The sequence below is a fragment of the Heterodontus francisci genome, chromosome 1, assembly GCF_036365525.1.
Source record: "Heterodontus francisci isolate sHetFra1 chromosome 1, sHetFra1.hap1, whole genome shotgun sequence".
Lineage (NCBI taxonomy): Eukaryota > Metazoa > Chordata > Chondrichthyes > Heterodontiformes > Heterodontidae > Heterodontus > Heterodontus francisci.
The window spans coordinates 287,748,866-287,772,125 of record NC_090371.1 but is presented as its reverse complement, the minus strand read 5'-3'; the positions used below and the strand labels follow the sequence as shown (position 1 = coordinate 287,772,125).

Below are 23,260 nucleotides of genomic sequence, written 5' to 3'. Positions count from 1 at the left end.
GCAGGACTGCAGAGCTTGGATCTTAACCTTTGGTTGTGGGACTGCTTAGCTCTGTCTATCGCTTGCTGTTTATTCAGTTTGGCACACAAGTAGTACTGGGTTGTAGCTTCACCAGCTTGACACTTCATTTTGAGTATGCCTGGAACTGCTCCTGGCATGCCCTCCTGCACTCTTCTTTGAACCAGTGTTGGTGCTCTGGCTTGATGATAATGATAGAATGGGGGATATGCCGGGCCATGAGGTTACAGATTATGGTTGAATACAATTCTGCTACTGATGATGGCCCACACCGCCTCATGGATGCCAAGTTTTGCATTGCTAGATCTGTTTGAAATCTATCCCATTTAGCACGGTGGTAGTGCCACACAACACGACGGAGGATATCCTCAATGTGAAGGCGGGACTTCGGCCCCACAAGGACTGTGCGGTGGTCACTCCTACCAATAATGTCATGGACAGATGCATCTACGGAAGACAGATTGGTGAGGATGAGGTCAAGTATGTTTTTCCCTCTTGTTGGTTCCCTCACCACCTGCCCCAGACCCAAACGGCCAGCTTGGTCAGTAGTGGTTCGGCTGAGCTACTCTTGGTGATGGACATTCAAGTCCCCCACCCAGTGCCCTTGCCACCCTCAGTGCTTCCTCCAAGTGCTGTTCAACATGGAGGAGTACTCATTCATCAGCTGAGGGAGGGTAGTAGGTAGAAATCAGCAGGAGGTTTCCTTGCCCATGTTTGACCTGATGCCATGAGACTTCATGGGGTCTGGAGCTGATGTTGAGAACTCCCAGGGCAACTCCCTCCTGACTGTGTACCACTGTGCCAACACCTCTGCCAGATCTGTTCTGCCGGTGGGATAGGACATACCCGGAGATGGTGATGAAGGTGTCTGGGACATTGTAAGGTATGATTCCGTGAGTATGACAATGTCAGGTTGTTGCTTGACTAGCCAGTGGGACGGCTCTCCCAACTTTGCAACAAGCCCCCAGATGTTAGTAAGGAGGACTTTGCAGGGTCGACAGGGCTGTGTTTGCCACTGTCGATTCCGGTGCCTAGGTTGATGCCGGGTGGCCCGTCTGGTTTCATTCCTTATTGACTTCGTAGCGGTTAAATACAACTTCCCATCTACTCTGGCCAGACCGTCATTATTTTTACTACCTCTATCAAATCTCCCCTCAACCTTCCCCTCTCCAAGGAAAACAGTTTCAACTTCTCCAATCTATCTATGTAACTTCAGTTCCTCATCCCTGGAAGCATCTTCATGAATCTTTTCTGCACCCTCTCTAAGGCCTTCACGTCCTTCCTGAAGTGTGTTGCCCAGAACAGGCCCCACCTGTGTTTTATGCAAGTTTAACATTACTTCTTTGCTTTTGTACTCTATGTCCCTATTGATAAGCCAAGGATGCTGTATGCTCTATTAACCGCGCTCTCACCTCATTGCCACCTTCAATGATTTATGCACTTATATACCCAGGTTCTCTGCTCCTGCACCCAATTTAGAATTGTACCCTTTTTTAAAATGTCGTCTCTCTGCATTCTTTCTACCAAAATGAATCACTTCACACTTCTCTGCATTAAATTTCATCTGCCACTTGTCCGCCCATTCCATCAACCTGTCTATATCCTTTTGAAGTTCTACACTGTCCTCCTCAGGTAGAAGGCAGCAGCACAGGTAGATAAGGTGGTTAGGAAGGCATATGGGATACTTGCCTTTATTAGCCGAGGCATAGAATATAAGAGCAGGGAGGTTATGATGGAGCTGTATAAAACACTAGTTAGGCCACAGCTGGAGTACTGTGTACAGTTCTGGTCGCCACACTATAGAAAGGATGTGATTACACTGGAGAGGGTGCACAGGAGATTCACCAGGATGTTGCCTGGGCTGGAACATTTAGCTATGAAGAGAGACTGAAAAGGCTAGGGTTGTTTCCTTAGAGCAGAGAAGGATGAGGGGGGACATGATTGAGGTATACAAAATTATGAGGGGCATTGATAGGATAGATAGGAACAGACATTTTTCCCTTAGCGGAAGGGTCAAGAACCAGGGGGCACAGATTTAAGGTAAAGGGCAGGAGGTTTAGAGGGGATTTGAAGAAAATTTTTTTTACCCAGAGGGTGGTTGGAATCTGGAATACACTGCCTGAAGGGGTGGTAGAGGCAGGAACCCTCACAACATTTAAGAAGTATTTAGATGAGCACTTGAAACGCCACAGCATACAAGGCTATGGGCCAAGTGCTGGAAAATGGGACTACAATAGTTAGGTGCTTGATGGCCGGCACAGACACGTTGGGCTGAAGGGCCTGTTTCTGTGCTGTATAACTCTATGACTCAGTTCACAATACTTTCAAGTTTTGTATCGTCGGAAAATTTTGAAATTGTGCCCTGTGCACCAAGGTCTAGGTATATTTATATATATATCAGTAACAGCAAGGGACCTAACACCAACCTAACACTACAGTCCTCCAGTCCGAAAAACATCCAAAACCATTACTCTGTTTCCTGTCACTCAGCCAATTTTGTATCCATGTTGTTACTGTCCCTTTTATTCCTTGAGCTCTAAGTTTGTTCAGAAGTCTGTTCCGTGGCACTTTATCAAATGCCTTTTGGAAATCCATGTACACCACATCAACAATAGTACCCTCATCAACCCTCTCTGTTTCCTCATCAAAAAACTCAAGCAAGCTAGTTAAACATGATTTGCCCTTAACAAATGCATGCTGGTTTTCCTTAATTAACCCGTATTTATCCAAGTGACTATTAACTTTTTCCCACATAATTGTTTCTAGAAGCTTTCTCACCACTTCGGTTAAACTGATAGGCCTATAATTGCTGGGCCTATCTTTACACCCTTTTTTGAACAAGCGTGTAACATTTGCAATTCTCCAGTCCTCTGACACCACCCGAGTCTAAGGAAAACTAGAAAATTATGGCCAGTGCCATTATACCTTTTAGAATTTAAGTTTGAATAAATGGTCTGTTTTCAAGGCTCACTGAAATTCCCTTTAAGGGCAGAGTTAAAAATCCATGAACATCCCTGTTACAATGGAATGTGAACCAGAAATACCTTTTAAGTTAAATGAGACAGGCTATACATGGTCCGTACTGATAACTATAATCCTAATTAGTTGATCATGTTAATGATATAGACAGACTGACTTAAGGAGATGGTACAAGGTACCATCACAGATGATCAATCACAAAATGGAATGTTACCTACAAAAACAGATGCCACGTAAACCCAATGTAACCAAAAAAGTTACTGCACACATTTAATTAAAAATCTTTTAAGTATAAAACACATTTATAAAGTTAAGTCTTAGTGTTACTAAAAAACACTACAAACATTTTGACCAGATAAAAGCTCACAACTTCATGAGAAGGGAATTCTCAGCAGATAATTAATTGGGAATAAGTAGCTAATGATATTACCATATACGGATAACGAAAGTGGGAAATACACACACAGAAAGGTTACACATACATTCCAAAAGATGAGTTAATAGATTAGAAACTGTATAAAAGTGAGAGTTTTGAATCAAAAAATCAGGGGTATTGAAATTCCTCATCAATGCTTCTCAACTTCTGCTAAGAATGGCTGACTGCATGACAAGAGAATTCTGCTCTTAACCCGAGAGCGTTTTGTCTTGGTAAGTAGGAGGCTTACTTGGGGAATTTAAGGTAACAGTTTACTTTGAACTTTGATGAATATTCTAAAATATTTTGCTGGAACACTGTCAAGGTTGAACTTTTGGATTCTATTTTAGAAATAATAATATGTTTTACATCTCTTAGTAATCCTTGATATTTTAGTGTACTTATCCACTTAAATGTGTATTGCATGTTAAATTCTTTAATAAATTTATAAAAGCTAATAAATCATCTCATGTAGCATTCTGTATACAACTACAAGAACCCCCCTGTGTCTTTTTAAATGGAGAGATACATACTGGAGAGTTTCCCAGACCCTTATAATATCTAGGATATTTATGACTTAGCCATAATTATTTTTTAAAATAGGCTATCCGAAAGGTGGTAATATTCTCTGTTAGTTTTCTTACTTTGAGGGAAAACTAGTTCAATTCTTTGGACCCAAATAAGTGTCGATAAGAGTTTGTCTGATTTGAACTTAATTAAAGGAGATTCATGGGGATGTACTCCTGATTTGGTTTAGTCCCTATAAGGGGTTAGGAACACAGGAAGACAGGAACAGGAGTAGGCCATTCAGCCCCTCGGGCCTATCCCGCCATTCAATGAGATCATGGCTGATCCGCAGCCTAACTCCATATACCTGCATTTGGCCCATATTCCTTAATATCTTTGCTTAACAAAAATCTATCTATCCCAGATTTTAAACTACCAACTGTTCTAGCTTCAACCGCTGTTTGTGGGAGAGAGTTCCAAACCTCTACCACCCTTTGCGTGAAGAAGTGCTTCCTAACATCTCTCCTGAATGGTCTGGCCCTAATTCTTAGACTACGCCCCCTAGTTTTAGAATCTCCAACCAGTGGAAATAGTTTATCTTTATCTAGCCTGTCTTTTCCTTTTAATATCTTGAAGACTTCGATCAGATCACCCCTTAACCTTCTAAATTCTAGCAAAAACAAGCCTAATTTGTGTAATCTCGCCTCGTAACTTAACCCCTGTAGTCCAGGTATCATTCTTGTAAACCTACGTTGCACTCCCTCCAAGGTCAATATATCTTTCCTAAGGTGTGGTGCCCAAAACTGCTCACAGTACTCCAAGTGGGGTCTAACCAGTGTTTTGTACAGCTGCAGCATAATGTGTCTTTATATTCCAATCCTCTAGATATAAAGGCTAGCATTCCATTAGCCTTTTTGATTATTTTCTGCACTTGCTCGTGGCATTTTAAAGATTTATGCACCTGAACCCCGAAGTCTCTTTGGGCATCCACTGTACTTAACCTCTTCACATTTAGATAGTACCCTGTTCTACCCTTTCTTGGTCCAAAATGGATAACCTCACACTTGCCCACGTTGAAATCCATCTGCCACAGTTTTGCCCATTCACCTAGTCTTGCAATATCTCCTTGCAATTTTATGCTATCATCTAGACTGTCTACAATGCCGCCTAACTTTGTATCATCAGCAACTTTGGATATATGACTTACTATGCCATCATCCAAGTCGTTAATGAATAATGTGAATAATTGAGGCCCCAACATAGATCCCTGTGAGACATCACTAGTTACATCCTGCCAATCAGAGTACTTACCCATTATCCCCACTCTCTGTCGCCTCCCACTCAACCAACTTCCTAACCATGTCAATAATTTGCCCTCAACTCCATGGGCTTCTACCTTAGTTAACAGTCTCTTATGTAGGACTTTATCAAATGCCTTCTGGAAGTCCATATAAATAACATCCATAGACATTCCCCTGTCCACCACCTTAGTCACCTCTTCAAAAAATTCAATGAGATTTGTCAGGCATGACCTTCCTGTCATGAATCCATGCTGGCTGTCCCTGATTAACTGAAATTTTTCTAGGTGCTCAGTCACCCTATCCTTGATTATAGACTCCAGCAACTTCCCCACCACAGATGTCAGGCTAACTGGTCTGTAATTTCCTTGGTTCCCCCTTTCACCTTTCTTAAAAAGTGGAGTGACATGTGCAACTTTCCAATCCAGAGGGACGACTCCTGAATCTAGGGAACTCTGAAAGACTACAGTTCGGGCATCTACAATGTGCTCCCTTACTTCCTTTAACACCCTCGGATGGAAACCGTCAGGTCCTGGGGATTTCTCACTCTTTAGTTCCATTAATTTCCTTGTTACTGATGTTTTACTTACGTTAATTGTAGTAAGTCCCTGTCCCCTATTGGCTATTAATTTTTTCGGGACTTCCGGCAAATTATCCTCCTTTTCAACTGTAAATACTGAGACAAGTAAGTGTTTAACATGTCTGCCATTTCCCCATTATCAGTGACAATATCTCCATTTTCAGCTTTTAGTGGGCCTACATTACTCCTGACCACCCGCTTTCCCTTTTTGTCATAGAGTCGTATAGGACAGAAACAGGCCCTTCGGCCCACCGCGTCCATGCCGACCATAATGCCTATCTATACCAATACCACCTGCTTGCATTAATTCCATATCCCTCTATGCCTTGCTCATTCAAGTACCTGTCCATATGCTTCTTAAATGTTGCTACTGTTCCTGCCTCCACCACCTCCTCTGGCAGATCATTCCAGATACCCACTATTCTTTGTGTGAAAAATTTACCCCTTTAATCCTCTTTAAACCTCCTCCCTCTCACCTTAAATCTATGCCCTCTAGTTTTAGTCACCCCTACCATGGGAAACAGACTCTGTGGCTATCTACGCCTCTCATAATTTTATATACCTCTATCATGTCCCCTCTCAGCCTCCTTCGCTCCATGGAAAACAGACCCAGCCGATCCAATCTCTCTTTATAACTCAAGCCCTCCAAACCAGGCAACATCCTTGTGAATCTTTTCTGCACCCTCTCTAGCTTAATCACATCTTTCCTGTAGTGCGGTGACCAGAACTGCACACAGTACTCCAAATGCGGCCTAACCAACGTTATGTACAACTGTAACATGACGTCCCAACTCTTGTACTCAATGCCTCGGCCGATGAAGGCAAGCATGCCAATCGCCTTCTTCACCACCCTGTCTACCTGCGTTGCCACTTTCAGAGAATTATGTACTTGCACCCCAAGGTCTCTCTGCTCAACAACACTCCCCAGGGCCATGCCATTCACGGTATATGTCCTGCCCTGGTTTAACTTCCCAAAATGCATCACTTCACACTTGTCTGCATTAAATTCCATTTGCTACTCCCTAGCCCACTTTCCCAGTTAATCTATATCCTGTTTTAACCTTAGACAACCTTCTTCACTGTCCACCATACCACCAATTTTGGTGTCATCTGCAAACTTATTAATCACGCCCCTTACATTCACATCCAAGTCCTTAATATATATGACGAACAACAGAGGGCCCAGCACCGATCCCTGCAGCACACCACTGGTCACCAGCCTCCAATCTGAAAAACAACCCTCCACTACCACCCCCTGCCTCCGATCACCGAGCCAATTTTGTATCAAATTCGATAGCTCACCCTGGATCCCATGTGCTCGAACCTTCTGGACCAGCCTACCATGCAGGACCTTGTCAAAGGCCTTGCTAAAGTCGATGTAGACAACTTCCATCGCCCTGCCCTCATCAATCCTCTTGGTCACCTCCTCGAAAAACTCAATCAAATTCGTGAGACATGATTTCCCATGCACAAAGCCATGCTGACTATCCCTAATCAGACCATGCCTTTCCAGATGCATATAAATCCTGTCTCTCAGAATCCCTTCCAATAACTTTCCCACCACTGATGTAAGGCTCACCAGCCTGTAGTTCCCTGGCTTATCCCTGCTGCCCTTCTTAAATAAAGGCACAACATTAGCTATCCTCCAGTCTTCCGGTACCTCACCCGTGGCTAACGATTTTTTTTTTATTTAGAGATACAGCACTGAAACAGGCCCTTCGGCCCACCGAGTCTGTGCCGACCAACAGCCACCGATTTATACTAACCCTACAGTAATCCCATATTCCCCATCACCTCCCTACACTAGGGGCAATTTACAACAGCCAATTTACCTATCACCTGCAAGTCTTTGGATGTGGGAGGAAACTGGAGCACCCGGCGAAAACCCACGCAGACACAGGGAGAACTTGCAAACTCCGCACAGGCAGTACCCAGAATCGAACCCGGGTCCCTGGAGCTATGAGGCTGCGGTGCTAACCACTGTGCCGCCCATAATGATACAAAAATCTCTGCCAGGTCCCCAGCAATCTCCTCCCTTGCTTCCCATAGCATCCTCGGATACACCTGGTCAGGCCCTGGGGATTTATCCACCTTAATGTGCTTCAATACCTCCAACACCTCCTCCTTTGTAATGTTGATATGCTCCAGGATATCGGTGTTCCCTCCCTTGAACTCACTGGCTTCCATGATCTTCTCCACGGTAAATACGGACGAGAAATATTCATTTAAGACCTCGCCCGTTCCCCGTGGCTCCACACATAGATTGTCACACTGATCCTTAAGGAGACCTACTCTCTCCCCAGCTACCCTTTTACTCTTAATATACTTATAGAATCTTTTAGGATTCTCCTTTATCTTATTTGCCAGGGAAATCTCATGGCCCCTTTTCACCCTCCTAATTTCCTTCTTAAGTGTACTCCTACATCCCCTATACTCCTCGAGGGACTCGCTCAATCCTAGCTGCCTATACCTGACATATGCCTCCTTCTTTGTCCTGACCAGACCCTCAATATCCCTCGTCAACCAAGGTTCCCTAAACTTGCCAGCCTTGCCCTTCCATCTAACAGGAACATGCCAGCCCTGAACTCTTCCTATCTCACTTTTAAAAGCCTCCCACTTGCCAGACGTCCCTTTACCTGCAAACAGCCTCTCCCATTCAACTTTTGAGAGTTCCTGTCTAATGCCATCGAAATTAGCCATCCCCCAATTTAGGACTTCAACCTGTGGACCAGTCCTATCCTTTTCCATAACTATCTTGAAGCTAATAGAGTTATGGTCACTGGTCCCAAAGTGCTCCCCCACTGACACATCAACCACCTGCCCATCCTCATTTCCTAAGAGGAGGTCGAGTGTAGCCCTTTCTCTCGTAGGGCCATCCACATACTGCTTCAGAAAACTATCCTGGACCCACTTAATAAATTCTTCCCCATCTGATCCCTTAGCACTAAGGCAGTCCCAGTCAATATTAGGGAAGTTAAAATCACCTGCTATTACAACCCTATAATTCCTACACCTATCTGTGATTTCCCTACATATATGCTCCTCCACTTCCCTCTGACTATTGGGGGGCCTATAGTATAATCCCATCAAAGTGATCACCCCTTTCTTATTTCTAATTTCTACCCATATGGCCTCGCTGGACATTCCCCCCGGGATATCCTCTCTAAGTACTGCCGTGATGTCCTCCCTAATCAATAGTGCAACTCCCCCTCCTCTCTTACCTCCACCTCTGTCACGCCGGAAAGATCAGTACCCCGGAACATTGAGCTTCCAGTCCTGCCCATCCCTCAACCACGTTTCCGTAATAGCTATAATATCACAATCCCATGTACCGATCCATGCTCTGAGTTCATCTGCCTTACCTGTAAGGCTTCTTGCATTAAAGTAAATGCAGTTTAGCCTACCAGACCTTCCATGCTCCCTGTCCTGCCCCTGCCCGGCCTGCCTACTGTACTTGCCTGCTTTAACCTCTACATTTGCCTCAACTATCTCATCTGAGAGACTGCTACTTTGGGTCCCACCCCCCTACAAGACTAGTTTAAACCCTCCCGAGTATGTAACTATAAAATTTCTTCTTATTGATTTTGATGCCCCTTGCAAATTTCCTTTCATAAACCCTTTTAGTAGCTCTCTTAGCTGCTTTGTGACCCTTTGCTGGTCTTTGTACCCATCTCATTCGGCCGGATCTGTGCTACATTTTGCATTTTTGTCAGCCCTTTCTTTCAGTTTTATGCTTTCCCTAATCTCTTTATTTGTCCATGGCTGTTTTTTCTGTGAAGTGGAGCTTTTTCCTCTCAGGGGTATATACTCGCTCTGTATTTCGTTAAACGTTTCTTTAAATATTCTCCACTGTTCTTCAGTCGTTTGACCCATTATCAGATTTTCCCAGTTTACCGTGGACAGTCTCTGTCTCATCCCGTTAAAGTCAGTCTTACCCAAGTCTAAAATTCTAGTAGCTGATTCGTGCTTTCCACTTTCAAACGCTACCTTGAATTCAATCATGTTGTGATCACTATTTGATGAATGTTAACGCATTAAATTTGGCTCATTACTCATAACTAAATCTAATATTTCCTGTCCCCTTGTTACATCTAGGACATATTGCTGTAGGAAACTATCCCGGACACATTCCAGAAATTCACTACCTTTCTGACAGGTGCTAGTCTGCCTCTCCCAATCTATGTGAAAATTAAAATCCCCCATTAATACTACTCTGCCTTTGTTACACACTTGCCTAATTTGTGCATTTATACAATCTAACACCTTAGAACTGCTACCGGGGGTCTATACACAACCCCTGTTACAGTTTTAGATCTTTTTCTGTTCCTCAGTTCCACCCATAAGGTCTCCACTGGATGCTTTCCCCTCATTACATCCTCCCTCACCAATGAGGTGATATTATTTCTAATCAGTAAGGTTACTCCACCCCCTCTGCCATTTTCCCTGTCCCTCCTGTAAACTTTATAACCAGGTATATTTAGTTCCCAGTCCTGACCATCCTGTAGCCATGTCTCCACAATGGCCACCACATCATAATCTTCCATTTGAATTTGCGCCTGCAGCTCATCTAGTTTACTCCTTACATTTGTATACAGAACTCTTATTTGGCTATACCCCCTAACCTGTCCCTCAGCACTGATGTTTTATTCGCCTGTTTATTATTTCTCTCTTCTTGCAATTTTGCCATTACCTGCAGTTCCGGAAGTAGGGTTCCTGACTGTTTCTTTACTCTCTCTGCCCTGTTACTTGTTTTTGAAACTGTATCCCCCTCCCTCCCCAATATCCTTTCAAGCCTGTTAGAGATGTCCCTCACCCTGGCACCGGGTAGGCAACATACCATGCGGGACTCTCGGTCCTGCTTACAAAGGATGCTATCAGTTCCCCTAATTATGGAATCCCCGACCACTACCACTTTTCTTTTTGCTCCCTCCGCTTGAATGGCCTCCTGTACCATGGTGCATTGGTCAGTTTGCTCATCCTCCATACAGTCCTTTTCCTCATCCACACAGGGAGCAAGTAGCTTGTACCTGTTAGACAGGGTCAAGAGCTGAGGCTCCTCCATTGCTGAATTCAGGATCCCTCTATCTGCCTCACTTGCAGTCACACCCTCCTGTCCCTGACCACTGGCCGAATTTGAGATACTTAATCTACGGAGTGTGACTGCCTTAAGCACAGTGTCCAGGAACCTCTGCCTCTCCCTGATGTGCCGTAGTGTCTGAAGCTCGGACTCCAGCCCATCAACTTGGAGCCGAAGTTCTTCGAGCTGCAAGCACTTGCTGCAGATGTGGTCACTGTGGCTCACAATGGGATCTAACAGCTCCCACATCATGCAGTTATGGCACATCACCAGCCCTGCCATCTCTACTTTACTTTAATTAGTTTATCAAATTTTTCAAATTAGTTTTTCAAATTCAGTGCAGATTCCCTACTAGTTTTCCTGCGACGTCACTTTTTTCAGATTTTTCTCAGTTTCAGTTGGACCACTGAAGCAGTGAAAGCAGCTCCGCCCCTCCGGGTCCGCTCTACCTCTGCTCCCCGGTGACTAGACTGCGAAATCCCCGTGGTAAGTTATTTATACTCACAGCTCCGATGCTCCACGCCTCCGGGTCCTCTCTCCCTCCGCTCCCCATTGACTAGGCCGCGAAATCCCCGAGGTAAGTTATTTATCCTCACAGCTCCGATGCTCCGACCCTCCGGGTCCGCTCTACCTCCACTCCCCGGTTAAAGTCATTAATCACTTCAGTGCCTCCATAATTTCCACTTTCACTTCCCTCAGTATCCTTGGATACATCTCATCCGGTCCTGGCGCCTTATCAACTTTAAGTACAGACAGGCTATCCAATACCTCCTTATCAATTTTAGACTCTTCAAGTGTCTCAACTGCCTCCTCTTTCACCATGACCAGCACAGCATCATCTCCCTTGGTAAAGACAGATGCCAAGTATTCACTTAATACCGTAGCCATGCCCCCTGCCTCCATGTGTAAATCCCCTTTTTGGTCCCTAACCTGCCCCACTCTTCCTTTTACCATCTTTTTACTATTTATATGCTGACAGAAGACTTTCGGATTCCTTTTTATGCTAGCTGCTAGTCTCTACTCATACTCTCTCTCTCTGCTTCTCTTATTTGCTTTTTCAATTCCTTTCTGAACCTTCAGCCTGGTTCTCGTTTGTACTATCCAACTGACGTCTGTCATAATCACACTTTTTCTTCTTCATCTTAATCGCTATCCCTTTTGTCATCCGAGAAGCTCTGGATTTGTTTGCTCTATCTTTCCCCTTCGTCAGAATATACGTTAATTTGCTCAAACTCTCTCCTCTTTAAAAGCAGTCTATTTTTCAGTTATAGTTTTGCCTGCCAACCTGTGATTCCAATTTATCTGGGTCAGATCCATTCTTACACCACTAAAGTTGGCTTTCCTCCAGTTAATCATTCATACTCTGGATTGTTCTCTGGATCATGAAGTGCTGAGGGCCATCAGCTCAGAATGGTAATCAACCACAATATGTAACCTCATGGCCTGGCATATTTCTCACTCCATCGTTACCATCAAGGCAGGGGTCAACCATGGTTCAATGAGGAATGAGCATGCCAGGAGCAGCACCAGGCGTACTTAAAAATGAGATAAGAAGCTGTAACAGAGGCTAACACTTGCTTAATAGAAGCAGCATGCTATAGAGTCATAGAGTCGTACAGCATAGAAACAGGCCCTTCGGCCCACCGCGTCCATGCCAACCATAATGCCTATCTATACTAATACCACCTGCTTGCATTGTTTCCATATCCCTCTATGCCTTGCGCATTCAAGTACCTGTCCAGATGCCTCTTAAATGTCGCTACTGTTCCTGCCTCCACCACCTCCTCTGGCAGCTCATTCCAGATACCCACTATCCTTTGTGTGAAAAATTTACCCCTTTAAACCTCCTCCCTCTCACCTTAAATCTATGCCCTCTAGTTTTAGTCACTCCTACCAGGGGAAACAGACTTTGGCTATCTACCCTATCTATGCCTCTCATAATTTTACATACCTCTATCATGTCCCCTTTCAGCCTCCTTTGCTCCAGGGAAAACAGACCCAGCCTATCCAATCTCTCTTTATAACTCAAGCCCTCCAAACCAGCAACATCCTTGTGATAGAGCTAAGCAATCCCACAACCAATGGATCACAAAGCTCTACATTCTTATCACATCCAGTCATGAATAGTGGTGGACAACTAAAACTAACGAGAGGAGGAGGCTCCATGAACATCCCCATCCTCAATGATGACAAAGCCCAGCTCGTGAGTTCAAAAGACAAGGCTGAAGATTTCCAAATATCTTCAGCCAGAAGTGCTGAGTGGATGATCCACCTCTGCTTCCTCTTGAGGTCCCTATCATCACAGATACCAATCTTAAGCCAATTCGATTCACTCCACATGATAGCAAGAAACGGCTGAGCGCACAGAATACAATAAATGCTATAAGCATAAAATAAATGCTCTGGGCCCCGACAACGTTCCAGCTACAGTACTAAAGACTTGTGCTCCAGAACTAGCTGCACTACAGCTACAGTACTGGCATGTACACAATATGGAAAATAGTCCAGTTATATCCTATCCCCAAAAAGCAGGACAAGTCCAACCCAGCCCATTACTGCTCCATTAATCCACTCTCAATCATTAGCAAAGTTGTGGACTGGCTCATTGACAGTGCTATCAAGCAGCACTGACTCACCAATAATCTGCTCACTGATACCCTGTTTGGGTTCCGCCAGGACCACTTGGCTAAATAACTCATTCCAGCCTTGGTCCAAGCATGGACACAAGAGCTGAATTCCAGAGGTGAGGTGAGAGCGAACGCCCTTGACATCAAGGCGGCATTTGACAGAGTGTGGCATCAAGGAGCCCTAGCAAAACTGGAGTCAATGGAAATCAGGAGAAAACTTTCCATAGCTAGTTAGAGGCCTGCTTTAGGTTGGGAAAAAGAACCTAACCCGAACCACAGCGGACCCGAGCCCGACCCGACCATCCGTTTACTTACCTTCCTGACACCGAATCTGCAAGAAGCTGTAGCGCATGTGCGATGACGTCATAGTGACGTCACTTGCTCACTGCTCAGACTCAGTTTTGTCCCGGACTTCACTTTCCTGCGTGCCCCCCATAACGCTTGACTCCCTTGTGGATCAAAAATCTGTCTAACTCAGCCTTGAATATATTCAATGACCCAGCCTCCACTGCTCACTGGGGAAGAGAATTCTCAACACTAACGACCCCCAGAACGAAGAAATTCCTCCTTAACCCCGTCTTAAATGGGAGACCCCTTAATTTGAGACTGTGCCCCTAGTTTTAGATTCCTCCATGAGGGGGAACATCCCCTCAGAATCTACCCTGTCAAGCCCCCTCAGAATCTTATACGTTTCAATAAGATCACCTCTCATTCTTCTAAACTCCAATGAGTACAGGCCCAACCTGCTCAACCTTTCCCCATAAGACAAACTGCTCATCCCAGAAATCAACCTGGTGAACCTTCTCTGAACTGCTTCAGATGCAAGTATGTTCCTCCGTAAATAAGGTGACCAAAACTGTACTTAGTACTCTAGATGCGGTCTCACCAATCCCCTGTACAGTTGTAGCAAGACTTCCCTACTTTTATAGTCCATTCTCCTTGCAATAATTCGATTTGCCTTCCTAATTACTTGCTGTACCCGCGTGCTGACATTTTGGGATTCATGTACAAGGACACCCAGGTCCCTCTGTACCACACGTTCTGCATTCCCTCTCCATTTAAAAATATTCTGCTTTTCTATTATTCCCACTAAAGTGGACATTTTCCCACATTATACTCCATCTGCCAAATTTCTGCCCACTCACTCAACCTATCTATATCCCTTTGCAGACTCTTTGTACCTTCCTCACAACTTGCTTTCCTGCCTATCTTCATATCAGCAGCAAATATGGCTACAATACAGTCAGCCCCTTCATCCAAGTCATTAATATAAATTGTAAATAGTTGAGGCCCCAGCACTGATCCCTGTGGCACTCCACCAGTTACAGTTTGCCACCCTGAAAATGCCCCATTTATCCCGACTCTGTTTCCTGTTATTTAGCCAGCCCTCTATCCATGCTAATCTATCACCCCACAACACCATGAGCTTTTATCTTGTGTAACCTTTTATGTGGCACCTTATCGAATGCCTTTTGGAAATCCAAATACACTACATCTACTGGTTCCCCTTTATCCACCCTGCTTGTTACATCCTCAAAGAACTCTAATAAATTTGTCAAACACCATTTCCCTTTCACAAAACCATGTTGACTCTGCCTGATTGTATTGTGATTTTCTAAATGCCCTGCTACTACCTCTTTAATAATGGATTCTAGCATTTTCCCAATGACAGCTGTTAGGCTAACTGGCCTATAGTCTCCTGCTTTCTGTCTCCCTCCTTTCTTGAACAGAGTTGTTATGTTTGCAGTTTTCCAACCCACTGGGAACTTGCCAGAAACTAGAGAATTTTGGAAGATTACAACCAATGCAGCCACTTCCTTCCAGGGGACTTGTCAGTCTTTAGTCCAATTAATATTCCCATTACTTTTTCTCTAGTGATAGTTTTAAGTTCCTCTCTCCCTTTTGCCTCCTGATTGTCTACCATTCTTGGGATGCTTTTTGTGTCTTCTACTGTAAAGACAGATACAAAATACTTGTTCAAAGCTTCTGCCATTTCCTCGTTTCCCATTATCAATTCTGCAGTCTTATCCTCTAAAGGACCAATGCTCACTTTTTTCTCTTTTCCTTTTTATGCGTTTGTAGAAGCATACCCAGCACAAAGGAAGATGGTAATGGTTGTTGAAGGCCAATCATTTCAGCCCCAGGACGTTGCTGCAGATGTTCCTCAGGGTACTGCACTCAGCCCAACCATCTTCAGCTGCTTCATCAATGGCCTTCCCTCAATCATAAGGTCAGAAGTGGGGATATTTGCTGATGATTACAGTGTTCAGTTCCATTCGCATCTCCTCCGATGAAGCAGTCTGTGCCCGCATGCAGCGGGACCTGGACAATGTTGAGGCTTGGGCTGGTAAGTGGCAAGTTACATTCGTGCCATACAAGGACCAGGGAATGACTATCACCAATAAGACAGAGTCTAACCACCTTCCTTTGACATTCAATGGCATTACCATTGCTGAATCCCTCACCAACATCATCCTGGGGGGTCAGCACTGACCAGAAACTTAACTAGACAAACCACATAAATACTATGGCTAAAAGAGGAGGTGAGGGGCTGGATATTCTGCAGCGAGTGACTCACCTCCTGACTCCCCAAAGCCTTTCCAAGGCACAAGACAGCAGCATGAAGGAATACACTCCAATTCCCGGGACGAGTGCTGCTCCAGCAACATGCAAGAGCCTCAACACTATCCAGGACGAAGCAGCCTGCTTGATTGGCATCCATCCACCAAATTAAGCATTCAGTCCCACCACCAGTGCACAATGGCAGCAATGTATACCATCTGTGAGATGCACTGAAGCAACTCGACAAGGCTTCTTCCACAGTACCTCCACCACCAATAAGGATAAAAGCAGTAGATGCATGGGAACACCACCACTTGCAAGTTCCTCTCCAAGTCACACATTATCTTGACTTGGAAATATATCACGTTCCTTCACTGTCGCTGGATCAGAATCCTGGAACTCCGTCCGTAACAGCACGGTGCCTGTACCTTCGCCACATGAACTGCAGTAATTTAAGGCGTCAGCTCACCAACACCTGCACAAGGGGAAGTAGGAACAGGCAATATGCTGCCCTTGAACAAATAAAATAAGGACATTGAAAGGGTCATATCTAGCCCTGTACTTTCCAAATGGCCCTGAATAAATTTTGTGGACAAGACCAAGACGACTATGAATTAAGAGATATTCTTCTTGTTCTGTACAGTGCCTTTGTTTATTTTTGAAATTCATTATAATATTTATGATTAGATTTTTGCACTAGTAGATGCTCTTTGAATTAAGCAAGTATGGTTCGTTTAAGGCTCAGTGTCCTGATGGATCATCAAACTGCAGTCCTGAATCATCCAGATTACAGGTCTGAGATTTGATCTGGACTGTGTTGAGTTAAATGATCTCAGCTGGGATGAAACTGATTATTTTCTGCAGCTGTAGAGTTGGCAGGCACTATAAATGAGGCAGATTTCATGGCACTGGCAGCCAAAACAAAACTGCTTCTACTTAGTGGTTCATTGTATTGGAGTACGATTAAATTTTACAAACCTCTGATTTTCCTGGAAAGTCAAAGTGGCATATTTTGAAATTTAGCAATGTATGCTTTTTTGAAGTACCCAAGCCTAAACCACCATGCAAGCTTTGCTACAGGAGTTTTACTTGAGCTTAAGAAACCTGCGGAGCAATAATCATTTTTATCAACACATGCTGCATTGGTAAATGTTACAGAACTTCGCTGCATATATTGTGAGCAGTTTCACTCATCACCATTTAAGCAGATCAGATTCCACAAGAAAGCCATGAGATAGCAGCTTATTACTTCTTTTATAAACATCCCAAAGCTTTTCATACACAGTGCAGTGTTTTAATTACAGTCCCTACTGTTCAGTAGGCAACAATGGCAGCTACAGCACAGCAATGATCCACAAACAGCAATGAGCTAAACAAACAGCCAACCTTCTTTCAGTGACTCTCAGTATGTAAAATCCACATTGGATGCAAGGATGGGCATTTGTAAGGCAAAGACACTCAATTTATAAAAGCAATAACACCATAGGTTTGATGGAGTCAATGCTAAGTCAAGGTTAATTATGTTCTATTTATCCAAACTGGCTTACCTCCAGGAGCTGAACAGCCTTGGTATGCTGTTTTTCTCGGCACTGTTGTGCTGCCTGAATTAGTACTGGTAGTGGATTCTCTGGGTTTTGTTTCTGCAAACCTAATGTTAGCTTTCGACAATGATCAGCCTAAGCACAAAAAAATGCATAATATTTATTGCCAAAATATATCACAGCGATATGCCCACTTTAAAAAAATTTGTGATAATTATGAAGGTAGTTTTATTCTGTGTCCTTTTTTACCCAACAGTGGCAAGCATGATGAAGACTCCAACAGCACATGTTCCGTGAAGCTGATAAGTGACATCTTGCAAACATCTTATGGACAATTAATAATTCTATGGTTGATTTGAGCGATTATTAGTGTCACTGTCAGCATATTACACATAGGGATCATTAAAATCCTGGATTTTGTTTTGATGAGAAATTAGTAAACAAAAACAATTTCCCCCTCCCCCCAATGCGAAAAACCTGGACATTCCCCCAGTGTTCCCCGACTTAAGATCAGGCCCAGGGATGGAGAACGCATCGCACCCTTGATATCAGTATGCACACAGAGTTCCACACACCAGGTGCTGGATTTTATGCAGGAGGCAGGACTCACGGTGGGGGGGAATACCGCCTCTGAATTTTTTTCTTACCCCTGGAGTGATCGTCTGGTCTTTTAGGGTCCACGTTTAAGGAGGTGGGATACCCATTCCTTTCAACACTTAATAGGGACGGGGATCCTGTCCCCAAGAGCTGCCGGCCGATCACAAGACCAGCAGCTCAACAGGATCAGCAGTGACCACCAGGAGAGGTCGTCACTGCCGGTACTGCAGAGGCCACAGAACCAGGCCCAATGTTGGAACCCCAGGCCCGAGGTGGTGAGGCTGGGCCAGTCAGAAGGGGGGGAAACAGGGTCCCAGAGCGTGCTGTGGTGGGCAAGGGAGGGGGCGGAAGGTGGGGGGTTCTTCCATGGGCCACAAATTGCTCACAAAGGAGGGACCCCACCCCCAACCACGACCAAGCCCACAGGGAGGGTGCCTCATTTTCCAAGGCATCTTCCCTGTATCGCAGAGGCCCCCACCCCCCACAAGCTGGTAAAATCCCAACGGCTGCAGGAAGGGAACAAAGAACAATGCAGCACAGGAACAGGCCATTCGGCCCTCCAAGCCTGTGCTGATCTTGATGCCTGCCTAAACTAAAACCTTCTGCACTTACGGGGTGCGTATCCCTCTATTCCCATCCTATTCATGTATTTGCCAAGATGCCTCTTAAACGTCTCTATGGTACCTGCTTCCACCACCTCCCCCGGCAACAAGTTCCAGGCACTCACCACCCTCTGTGTAAAGAACTTGCCTCTCACATCCCCTCTAAACTTTGCTCCTCTCACCTTAAACCTATGTCCCCTAGTAACTGACTCTTCCACCCTGGGAAAAATCTTCTGACTATCCACTCTGTCCATGCCGCTTATAACTTTGTAAACATCTATCATGTCGCCCCGCCACCTCCGTCATTCCAGTGAAAACAATCCAAGTTTATCCAACCTCTCCTCATAGCTAATGCCCTCCAGACCAGGCAACATCCTGGTAAACCTCTTCTGTACCCTCTCCAAAGCCTCCACGTCCTTCTGGTAGTATGGCGACCAGAATTGCATGCAATATTCTAAGTGTGGCCTAACTAAAGTTCTGTACAGCTGCAGCATGACTTGCCAATTTTTATACTCTATGCCCCGACCGATGAAGGCAAGCATGCCGTATGCCTTCTTGACTACCTTATCCACCTGCGTTGCCACTTTCAGTGACCTGTGGACCTGTATGCCCAGATCTCTCTGCCTGTCAATACTCCTAAGGGTTCTGCCATTTACTGTATACTTCCCACCTGCATTAGACCTTCCAAAATGCATTACCTCACATGTGTCCGGATTAATCTCCATCTGCCATTTCTCTGCCCAAGTCTCCAACCGATCTATATCCTGCTGTATCCTCTGACAATCCTCATCACTGTCCGCAACTCCACCAACCTTTGTGTCGTCCGCAAACTTACTAATCAGACCAGTTACATTTTCCTCCAAATCATTTATATATACTACAAACAGCAAAGGGCCCAGCACTGATCCCTGCGGAACACCACTAGTCACATCCCTCCATTCAGAAAAGCACCCTTCCACTGCTACCCTCTGTCTTCTATGACCGAGCCAGTTCTGTATCCATCTTGCCAGCTCACCTCTGATCCCGTGTGACTTCACCTTTTGTACCAGTCTGCCATGAGGGACCTTGTCAAAGGCTTTACTGAAGTCCATAGAGATAACATCCACTGCCCTTCCTTCATCAATCATCTTCGTCACTTCCTCAAAAAACTCAATAAAATTAGTGAGACACGACCTCCCCTTCACAAAACCATGCTGCCTCTCGCTAATAAGTCCATTTGTTTCCAAATGGGAGTAAATCCTGTCCCGAAGAATCCTCTCTAATAATTTCCCGACCACTGACGTAAGGCTCACCGGCCTATAATTTCCTGGATTATCCTTGCTACCCTTCTTAAACAAAGGAACAACATTGGTTATTCTCCAGTCCTCTGGGACCTCACCTGTAGCCAATGAGAATGCAAAGATTTCTGTCAAGGCCCCAGCAATTTCCTCCCTTGCCTCCCTCAGTATTCTGATGTAGATCTCATCAGGCCCTGGGGACTTATCTACCTTAATGCTTTGCAAGACACCCAACACCACCTCCTTTTTGATAAGGAGATGACTGAGACTATCTACAGTCCCTTCCCTAGGCTCATCATCCACCAAGTCCTTCTCCTTGGTGAATACTGATGCAAAATACTCATTTAGTACCTCGCCCATTTCCTCTGGCTCCACACATAGATTCCCTTCTCTGTCCTTGAGTGGGCCAACCCTTTCCCTGGTTACCTTCTTGCTCTTTATATACGTATAAAAAGCCTTTGGATTTTCCTTAATCCTGTTTGCCAATGACTTCTCATAACACCTTTTAGCCCTCCTGACTCCTTGCTTAAGGAGGTAGTAAGCTCAGGACTGCTTCCTGTGCCACTTGTTAGTAAGTATAGCAACAGGAGAACAGACCAGATGAAAGTGTGGCTGGAGAAATGGTGCAGGAGGGAGGGATTTAGATTCCTGGGATATCGGAACCAGTTCTGGGGAAGGTGGGACCTGTACAAGCGGGATGGGTTACACCCAGGCAGAAACGGAACTGATATCCTCGCAGGGGCGTTTGCTAGTGCTGTTGGGGAGGATTTAAACTAGAGTGGCAGGGGGATGGGAACCTGAGCGAGGAGACTGAGGAGGAGGAAACAAGGATAGAAATGAACGACAGGAAACAAAAAGGCAAAAGTGGAAGGCATAGAAATCAAGGGCAAGAAACAAATAGGGCCATAGTGCGAAATAATGCTAAGATGACTAAGAATGCTAAAAAGACAAGTCAGGATGGTGTGAGATGTGGAGGGGAACTTGCAGGTGGTGGTGTTCCCATGTATTTGCTGCCCTTGTCCTTCTAGTTGGTAGAGGTTGTGGGTTTGGAAGGTGCTGTCTAAGCAGCCTTGGTGCATTGCTGCAGTGCATCTTGTAGATGGTACACACTGCTGCCCCTGTGCGTCGGTGGTGGAGGGAGTGAATGTTTGTAGATGGGGTGCCAATCAAGCGGTCTGCTTTGTCCTGGATGGTGTCGAGTGGTGATGTAGAGGATGGCATTAAACAGGAAATTAGAGACGCATGCAATAAGGGTGCAACTGTAATTATGGGTGATTTTAATCTACATATAGATTGGGTAAACCTAATTAACAATAATACTGTAGAGGAGGAATTCCTGGAAAGTGTACGTGATGGTTTTTTGGACCAATATGTTGAGGAACCAACTAGAGAACAGGCCATCCTAGACTGGGTATTGTGCAATGAGAAAGAATTAGTTAACGATCTTGTTGTGCGGGGTCCCTTGGGGAAGCGCAACCATAACATGATAGAGTTCTTCATTAAGATGGAGAGTGACAGAGTTGATTCTGAGACTAGGGTCCTGAATCTAAATAAAGGAAACTATGAAGGCATGAGGTGCGAGTTGGCAATGATAGATTGGGGAACGTTACTTAAAGGGTTGACAGCGGACAGGCAATGGGTAGCATTTAAAGAGCGCATGGATGAATTACAACAATTGTTCATTCCTGTCTGGCGCAAAAAACAGGAAGGATGGCTCAACCGTGGCTTACAAAAGAAATTAGGGATAGTATTAGATCCAAGGAGGAGAAATATAAAATGGCCAAAACAAGCAGCAAACCTGAGGATTGGGTGCAGTTTAGAATTCAGCAAAGGAGGACAAAGGGATTGATTAAGAAGGGGAAAATAGAGTATGAGAGTAAGCTTGCAGAGAATATAAAAACTGACTGTAAAAGCTTCTATAGATATGTGAAGAGAAAAAGATTAGTGAAGACAAATGTGGGTCCCTTACAGTCAGAAACGGGGGAATTTATAATGGGGAACAAAGAAATGGCAGGCCAATTAACTACATACTTTGGTTGTCTTCACAAAGGAGGACACAAATTACCTCCCAGAAATGTTGGGGAACATAGGGTCTAATGAGGAGGAGGAACTGTATGCAATCAGTATTAGTAGGGAAATGGTGTTAGGGAAATTGATGGGATTGAAGGCCAATAAATTTCCAGGGCCTGATAATCTACATCCCTTAAGTAAGTGGCCCTAGAAATATTAGATGCATTGGTCATTTTTCAAAATTCTATAGACTCTGGAACAGTCCAAAGAATTGGAGGGCAGCTAATGTAACCCCACTATTTAAAAAAGGAGGTAGAGAGAAAACAGGGAATTATAGACCGGTTAGCCTGACATCAGTAGTGGGGAAAATGCTAGAGTCCATTATAAAAGATGTAATAGCAGAGCACTTGGAAAACAATGACAGGATCGGACAAAGTCAACATGGATTTACGAAAGGGAAATCGACTGGAATTTTTTGAGGATGTAACAAGTAGAATAGATAAGGGAGAACCAGTGGATGCAGTGTATTTGGACTTTCAGAAGGCTTTCGATAAGGTCCCACATAAGAGATTAGCTTGCAAAATTAAAGCACATGGGATTGGGGGTAAGGTACTGACATGTTGGCAGACAGGAATTGGTTGGCAGACAGGAAACAAAGAGTAGGAATAAACGGGTCTTTTTCCAAGTGGCAGGTAGTGACTAGTGGGGTACCGCAGGGATCAGTGCTAGGACCCCAGCTATTCACAATATATATTAATGACATAGATGAGGGAATTAAATGTAATATATCCAAGTTTGCAGACGACACAAAGCTGGGTGGGAGTGTGAGCTGTGCGGAGGATGCAGAGAAGCTCCAGTGTGATTTGGACAGGTTGAGTGAGTGAGCAAATACATGGCAGATGCAGTATAATATGGATAAATGTGAGGTTATCCACTTTGGTGGCAAAAACAGAAAGGCAGATTATCTGAATGGTGATAGATTGGGAAAGGGGGAGGTGCAGTGAGACCTGGATGCCCTTGTGCACCAGTTGTTGAAAGTAAGCATGCAGGTGCAGCAGGCAGTTAAGAAGGCAAATGGTATGTTGGCCTTCATAGCGAGAGGATTCGAGTACAGGAGCAGGGATGTCTTGCTGCAGTTATACAAGGCCTTGGTGAGACCACACCTGGAGT

The 23,260-nt window shown here is 44.6% G+C and overlaps 1 protein-coding gene across 1 annotated transcript in view; it reads right to left on the bottom strand.

Moving 5' to 3' along the window:
- The window catches only part of srp72 (signal recognition particle 72), a 138,156-nt gene that overhangs the window by 77,648 nt on the left and 37,248 nt on the right, over positions 1–23,260 (bottom strand). The window contains exon 10 of the mRNA XM_068047482.1: positions 17,611–17,739. Within this exon, the coding sequence (XP_067903583.1) occupies positions 17,611–17,739 (129 nt within the window). The remainder of the gene's footprint in view (positions 1–17,610; positions 17,740–23,260) is intronic.